The 7,990-nt window shown below is 36.5% G+C and overlaps 2 protein-coding genes across 2 annotated transcripts in view; one reads left to right on the plus strand and one right to left on the minus strand.

The window, feature by feature from the left end:
* Positions 1 to 330: 330 nt before the first annotated feature.
* Positions 331 to 4,397, minus strand: cisd2 (CDGSH iron sulfur domain 2). Its single transcript, XM_034890549.1, has 3 exons — positions 4,130 to 4,397; positions 2,077 to 2,291; positions 331 to 1,861 (listed from the first exon to the last, which is right to left on the minus strand). The coding sequence occupies exons 1-3, from the start codon at positions 4,230 to 4,232 to the stop codon at positions 1,772 to 1,774; spliced, it is 408 nt and encodes a 135-aa protein (XP_034746440.1). The 5' UTR covers positions 4,233 to 4,397; the 3' UTR covers positions 331 to 1,771.
* A 2,014-nt stretch (positions 4,398 to 6,411) lies between these two features.
* suclg1 (succinate-CoA ligase GDP/ADP-forming subunit alph) overlaps positions 6,412 to 7,990 on the plus strand; it is an 18,277-nt gene continuing 16,698 nt past the window's right edge. Inside the window, exon 1 of the mRNA XM_034890211.1 lies at positions 6,412 to 6,657. Within this exon, the coding sequence (XP_034746102.1) occupies positions 6,624 to 6,657 (34 nt within the window). The 5' untranslated portion in view covers positions 6,412 to 6,623. The remainder of the gene's footprint in view (positions 6,658 to 7,990) is intronic.

Genomic DNA, 7,990 nt, shown 5'->3' on the forward strand with positions numbered 1-7,990 from the left:
TGTTAGCAACCATTTATAATAAAGTCAAAAAATTAAGCATTAGTTTTTTACCAAATATTCTCTCTTCTCTTTTGTGTAGAGATAGGATAATAACTTATAATGTAAAAATTATTACTATGCAACGTATTTGTACAAGTCAATTTATTGTGCATCTCATGTCCTTAATTCAAGGCACTGTTCCTTTAAGTTTCATCTTCTGATCTGTTTGCTTTTCATACATGCTAATAGGGATGGCAATGTCGGACTGTTGGTTGGTCCACCACTGTGGTTCAGACTGAAATGTCTAAACAACTCTGGGTTGGATGGTGTCCAGAGGATGAATCCTTCCCACTGACTTTTCCTCTAGCACACCCATGAAGTTCACATTTGGGGCTAAGATTTTTTTTCTTTTTGACCCTGTATTGACTGAAGAACTGAAAGTATTGCATTCCTTAAAAAATATAACCATGCAAGTATTACTTGAAAATTAGACAATTAGAAAGTAATGTACTCTGTTACCTCATTCATTTCAAAGGTTTTCAGCTCCAGTTGACAGAGTGTTTCCTAGTCATAAAATAGTAAAAAAATAAAAGAAATAAAGCAGCGGTTTGCCAAAACTGTTGAGTTTAACATCCAGACTGTTTCTTTTTACATTTTACAAATTAAACAGAATTAATCAATTCAAGCTATCATTTCACAAAGGTTAAACACAGTTGTTAATAGCTTCATCATGCAGATCTGACAATACACGCCATTTATGTAAAAAGCATTGCTGATTAATAAAGGAATATTCCAGCAGGAGATCAACTACAGTATATACAACTATTATGACAATACAGAAGCTATGAAGAAAAGAAAAAAAAAGACCTTATGATGTTATAACTGGATATTGCTCAATTGTGCAGTGGTTTGAAATGTTTCTAGGCAACAGCATTGAATACACAATGTAAAACTCAAATGTTTAAAGCATTTGAACAAGATACAGTTGAAGATTAACCAGTAGCCTCCCATACACACAATAACTTACAAGAGAATATCACATCCTGAAACAGGCACACAGACAAAAGGCCGGCTGTTAAACAATACCAAAGAATCTTCCAAAAGACATACAGTACAAAGTGTTACTTATGGGTTGGACTAGTATTAGGCTTGTAATTTAAACAACCATTTACCTGGGGGGAGGGGGGGGGGGAATTGATGCTCCTGATGGGTTTAGATTATTGAAAGTCATAAAATCACTGCATCTTGCATGTCCTAAGTGTTCCTCTCAAACTGGTCCCAATGATTTGTAATTGATTTGAAAAAAAAAAGACAGGACATGACTAAAAATTTGATTTAAAGTCATAAAAAGGCTGCTCCATTGAGCAACAAAAGTGAAAAATGAACAAAAGCCCATAAAAGAAAAAGAAAAAGGAATTCCAACTGCACAATGTCATTAGAGGCGCTCTAAGTCATGTCACACATGTTTTAGCAACATTTGTTGTCACATACAGCAAATATCTCCTAACTATCTGTAAGCTGCCTGTCCCCAGAACACACTGTAAAAGACGCGGTCTCTAGACAGCCCAGGGTCTGGCAAACGGCAACAAAAACAAACTGTGCCCACCTGCACCACGAAGCATACACAAACAGTGTTTTTAGTTGTTTTAGGACCACTTCAGATAAAAACTGCACATTTCTGAGCAACATAAACATGACACCAAGGTAGGCATTTATATGAAGAAGAAAAAAAAACGGTTGAGAAATGAAAACTAAAGACTAGGGAGGGGAGAGGAAAAATATCAATGGCCAATTATAGTATCTTCTTTTTGAGTATGAGCGGTCCCACGTTGTCTCCAGTTAGCTCGTTGTGCTTTAAGTGTGACTTATCACAAACAGGAAACTAGAACAGGAAACAATTTAACGTTAGCTGATCAAGATACAGAAACATTAAACTTCTTTTTATCCTGAATTTTTAAATAAAGACATTAATTAATGGTTTAGTAATAAAGTATTCTTTATGTAATGTACGTAAGCTATCTGTATTTATTTTTATGTGACAAATAGAAATACCTGCCAGTTAACGAATGCTGATATTGCCATACATATAGAACTTACAGTTTTGGAGCGCCAGCAGCGACAGTAACACACATTAGCGCTGTTCAGGTCTTCAATGTCTATCTCGTTGACCACTTTTGGGTTCTCTTTCTGGATCTTCAGGTTGATCAGGCTGTCTTTCTGCTTCTTCTTCTTAGGCAGGAATGGGCGAATGGTCAGATAGCCCAGCAGAGCCAGGATACCCAGGAGAGGCAGCAACCGGAGCCAGTCGGACACTACACACACATTATATACACATTACACACGTTAGCTACAGTATGAACTACGCCTGCACCAGTCAGGAAAAAAAATTGAATCATGATTTTTTTTTTAGCTTAGAATTGATATATCACAATTCTCTGCCACAATTTTATATTTTGAATATTTACTACACCTTCTCTAATGTGTCATTCCTGGTCATATATAAAGGTAAATTGAATAGCTTTAGATTTTGAACTGTTGGCTGAACTAAACAAAGCTCTCCATACATGGAGATGCTAATAGCAAAATTACAGAGGACAGACTTGATAAAAGTCTGTCCTCTGTAATTTTGCTACTAGCGATGGCTTAAACCCCGGCTCCTGGAACTTTTCATAATACTCTTAGTGCAATTAAAATACTTTCAGTAAAAGGATTTTGATGCCTAATGGGACTTTGCTAATCCTTAATCTCTTAGGAATTATGTACATGTAGGAGCGCTTAATATATATCTTTCATCTTCTAATCTGCACTGACTGACTAAAGTGCTAATTTATGACAGAAAGCAAGAATCAAAAGATTTGCACACTGTATCAAATGCTCCCAGCTATTTTAATTGTGCAACATTTTGATCTAACGGAGATCTCCATTAGGCATGGTCAAATAATACATACTTTATGACAGAATAGACAACTTCAGAAACAGGTTGTAACTTAATGGCAACATCTGAAATGAAAGACCAATCATAGAAGACTTTCACAAGCCGTATCAATTAGTACCAAGTACTACAAAACAATAAAATCTTCCCTCTGTTGGGTCTCACCTGTGTTTCTCCTTTATGGGCTTAAAGACTCAGGTACTACTCAAATTGTTTTAGCTTGTCAATTGTCACAGTAGCATTTCAGCAATGCAGAGCTAGCTCATCTTTTTTCCCTTTTAGGGGGCTATTTTAGGCTAAATTTGATACTTTCCAAAGATCAGTCTTGGCTGAAAGGTCAAGTTGAAGTTGTTGATCTGCTTCAAGAAGATGGACTTTTACTTTGGTTTCCTAAACCGCCTCTGTACTTGTCTCTCTTTCCTTGATCTAAACTGTGCACTTGTGCTTAACTAGAAGCTGTGAAGACTTGTTTGCAGTGTATTAATCTTGCTGTTAAAGATTTCCAAATAAATCAATTAATCTGGTTTTGTGTTCTCATTTTTACAGGTGCAAGAGATGGCACGGGGGTTTGCTTGAAACATAACTTAACCATGCAACTAGGCTTTAACTGATATGATGACATGAATCTTTTCTAATTCACAGGGGTCATGATAACTGAGGGCTCTAACTGAAAGGTTTCCGATGTTCTTGAAGTAGTCTGTGTTTAGAGACTGTATGTAACCTCCAGTCAAGGACTAACTGCCCTGCCTAGGCATCGCTTGATGGAATGAGCTAGTAAGGCTACATATTGTGTTGGAGGCAAAAAAAAGCATCACATTTCTTCTAATTGTAAGGATTAACAGGATATCACATATCACAGTTGTGATGTAGACACTTAATGGTTAAGGTCAACATTCACCAACGTTGTACCACAAGACACAAGCAAACTTAACTGCGGAGAGCATTGCTAGAAAACCTAAGGTCATTACTGAGTTAATGTTAGTAAACAGAACAATATAACCCTGTCTGTGATAGAGTTTAGTGGGAGCTAAGCAGCATTTGAGGACAGTACAATGTTGTGTAGGTCGAACACTCCCAACTACAGCACGACTATGACTGACTTGTCTTTCACATGCTAGCTAAAATTAAAAGCTCTTTTTCTGCAAAGTGCCCCCGATGAGTGAGGAGTCCTATTATTCACTTGACAGTCAGAAGTTTAACACAGCTGAAGTTAATTACCTGTTAAACTTGCAAAACCGCCGATCGTGTCCGGAAGCGGAAGCCTCTTAAGGTAGGCTGGAAGTTGGACTTTGATTATCCTTGAAATAGATTCTAAAACCATCTTGAATCGTTCAATGTTGCAGGTTTTATGTTTGACTTGGGTAGTTCCTGGGGCTCGTTTATGTCATTGCGTTCATATTTAAGCGCAGCTTGTCACCGGTACGTAAACTCATACAAAACTCCCCACAACGTGCGACTCAACCAAAGACGAAATGCGTTGAAGTGTTCGTGAATACACGTAACAATGACCTGTGACGTAAGTGTGTGACCAATCATCGTTGGAGGAGTTGGTGGCTCCTGATTGGACAACTTGAATTCAGTGTGAAGGGTAATGTCTTCACGTGCTACTCGTGAACCTAGTTTTTCAAGATCCTAGATAAGGTTAAATAAATTAAAGAAAAAAAGAGAAAAAGGTTGCTGCAATTACGGTTTGACATTCAAAAATCTAAAAGGCTTGGCTTTATTTATATTGGCATACTTATTATATGTAGTCATGTAATCTGTTTTTGGTTGGTGTTTTATATGCTTAAGCAAATATACAATTCGATATATAATTATAATTATGTAAATACAATTCTTTAATTGGATATATTTTTATCTAAATTGAAATAAAACTATATGTCCAATTAAAGTTAAAGAAAAAACTCAGTAAATTCCCACTATCCAGCTTCCAGGAACAAGGTGATAGCAGTGAAACAGGCTTTTTAGATTCTTTATAAATTTGCAATGTCCTCAAAGAAATGTACTCCTATAACAAGTAGGTGGCATGCCATAGGCCTATGTATATAGGCCTGTAAATTCAATAAACATATATTTATTTTGCAAAATGTAGCGTGGTGCCTTTAACAGTATGATACTGTTAAAAATGTATGTTTAAATACCTAAACATGTCATATGTAATATAAACTGTTTTAGATGGTGTAGTTTGTGTTGCTTCTGCATCTTAATTAGTAAAAGTATGTACATGAAACTTGCATCCAATGGTATATGTCCCATGGTTACTTGCATGGTGCAAGTTACCATGGGACACATGTCTATAGTGAAGTAGAGATTACAATATTCCCCCATGATAAAGGATTTTTTTTTCTCACAAAATGAACTACTCCAGCAAAGCTCCAGTATCTAAAAATTGTCCAGTAAATCAGAAATCAGAATCAGAATTACTTTATTGATCCCCAAAGGTAAATTCTTTGTTACCGTTGCAAGAAGAACATAAATATCAGAGTAGAAATATAAATAAAAGAAACATAAGGAGTGTGGATATGTACGGTATTTACATAGTTAAAGGAATTTTATGATACAGTATTTACATAATTAGGGATTGTAATGGTAAACAGTAATAATGACTAAATTGGGGCAGCAGAGTATTGCAAATTATAATTTACGTATATTTGTCTAAAGTTGGTGTTATTACACAAAACAGATAATATTGTCCAGTTTCCAACTCATTAAGTGTCTGTGTGTCAGACACTTAGAGGGAGGAATTATAAAGTGTGATGGCCACAGGCAGGAATGACTTCCTGTGGTGCATTTTGGGTCAATAAGTCTTGCACTGAAAGTGCTTTTGTCTGTGAGAAGCAAGTCATGGAGTGGGTGTGAGACATTGTCCAAGATAAAATGTAGTTTGGACGGCATCCTCCTCTCTGACACCACGGACAGAGAGTCCAGCTCTACCCCCACAACATCACTGGCCTTGCGGATCAGTTTGTTGAGTCTGTTAGTGTCCGCTACCCTCAGCCTGCAACTGCAAACAGGACAGTGACAGTTTCTAACATTACCCACAGTTTAATGTTTGGGTAACACTGAACAGTCTTTGTTGGGACAGTGCAGTCCACACAGAAGTTTATGTAGTCTGAGATACACTCAGTCAGCCTATCCATGTCCTCTCCATGTGGCTCACAGAGTGCATCCCATTACAGTATTGTAGGCTACTTTTACACTACAGACTTAATACATTGCATTTAAATTTACAGTATGTGGTTAAAAGCTCTAGAAAAAGATAGTAAGTGGATATTTCATCAAATAATTAACTATCTCCAACTTCAACTATCTCCAACTATCTCCAACTTTTTGTATTCAGCTAAGGTCATGTGGTTGATGCTCCCTCTAGTGCTCGCAAGTTTATTTTTTGAGAACTCTCCCAAATGGATCAATAAAGAGAATCTAATACTGTGTCTAAGTCTGAGTCTTAGAACAACACTACCCAGAATGCATTGTGAATTGATGTAGCCTCTCATATCGCCTGGACATTTTACTCGGTTCTGTTTAATCTACAATATTAAAATCTCATGACTAAAACCATCAGCAGGAAATTATAAATAAAACAGAAAGGCTAGACTTTATTATGAAACAAAAATATATTTTCAAGCTTATTTAAAAATGCATATTTGTAGTCAGCTAAGTTCCTTGTGTCGGGTCCTCAGCCTCCGGTGTCATTGGTGAATGACCGAAGATGTCTCACAGCAGGTTGTTTGCCAGGCTGCTTTGTAAGTATTTAAGTAAATTCAAGGTTTAGTAACTTGAAATGTTTGTTTCTGCAATAGAAGTATACTCGTTGTCTTTGTGCTGTACATAAGCTGAGATTTGCACGCTTGTACATGCACTGGCTAGCAAAGCTCCCCTTGGTTGACTGTCAGTTAGCTTTCCAGGCTAGTTAGATAGCCATATTAGCCTGCCAACAATCTGTTATTACTCATAGTTAGCAACTCAGCTAGCTAGTTAGCTTTTAGCTAACGTTTGGCTGAAATCTAACTTTAACCCGCTGCCTGCTTCCAGGCCGAGCAAGTATTCACACTTAACCTTGCATGTCCCCTTGACTAAATGTAGCGTGTACATTGACTCTTCTCAAGTTGTTTTGGCAGAGTAGCTTATGTTTTTCACACAGCAGTGATTGGAAGCATCTAAATTAGCTGTGCAGCTGTCATTCTGCAGAAACCATCTTTAGCTAACTTTTTTTTTTTTTTTTTTGAAGATATCTGACACCTAAATTTACACGAGACAGAATAGAATACATATTTCCGGATTCTTAAAATAGTTTAGTAACGTTAGCTGTCACTTTGTTGCGACATTGAGCTAGCTGAACTTTGTACAGTGTCATTGAGAGGCTGTCTGAAAGTAGAGCAAAGTTCATAAAGGCAGGGTAAATAATGCTAGTTAAGTCAAACGCTTGTATTGATTTTCCATTATGAAAAATAAGCAACTTTGTAAAATTTTTAAAACTCGATCTACCAGACCAAGACCATACAGAGGATCACTGGTAGTCATCAGTTATTTTTCTCTTCTTTTACGTTTTTGTTTTAATTTCGTCACTATAGCAGATACCTTTTGTTTGATGGACTTTTCTTGCAGGGTTGTACCTACTCGAGATAGATCTAGTAACATAATCAATCAAATTTAGTATCTTAAGGTTTCCAAACATCAGTGTGTCAGAGAAGAGCACTTAACAGAGGCAAACAGTTATAGTATACTGTTAATGGGCGTCACAGTGTCTTATAAGTTGTTTTAATGGCGCAAACTCTGAATTAAGTCTTGTTTATAAAGTCTAGGGCTGCAGTTATGATTTTGTTTTTGTTTTGTTTTTTAAATTAGTTGTTACATTTTTTTACACATTTTTAGAAACTAGTGGGAAAAACCACTGTGTGTTCCCTGGATGGAATTTGAGAATTGCTGCATTAAAACGTTTGTCTTTTTGCTGAGCATAGAGCCTAGCATAACTTTATCTTCTACAAGGGGATATTTGTCTTGATCACAGTGCTACAGTCTGTTTCTTCAAATAAAAATAGCATCTTATATAATATATCATCTTTTTTTAATATATAT

The sequence above is a fragment of the Etheostoma cragini genome, chromosome 2, assembly GCF_013103735.1.
Source record: "Etheostoma cragini isolate CJK2018 chromosome 2, CSU_Ecrag_1.0, whole genome shotgun sequence".
Classification (NCBI taxonomy): Eukaryota; Metazoa; Chordata; class Actinopteri; order Perciformes; family Percidae; genus Etheostoma; species Etheostoma cragini.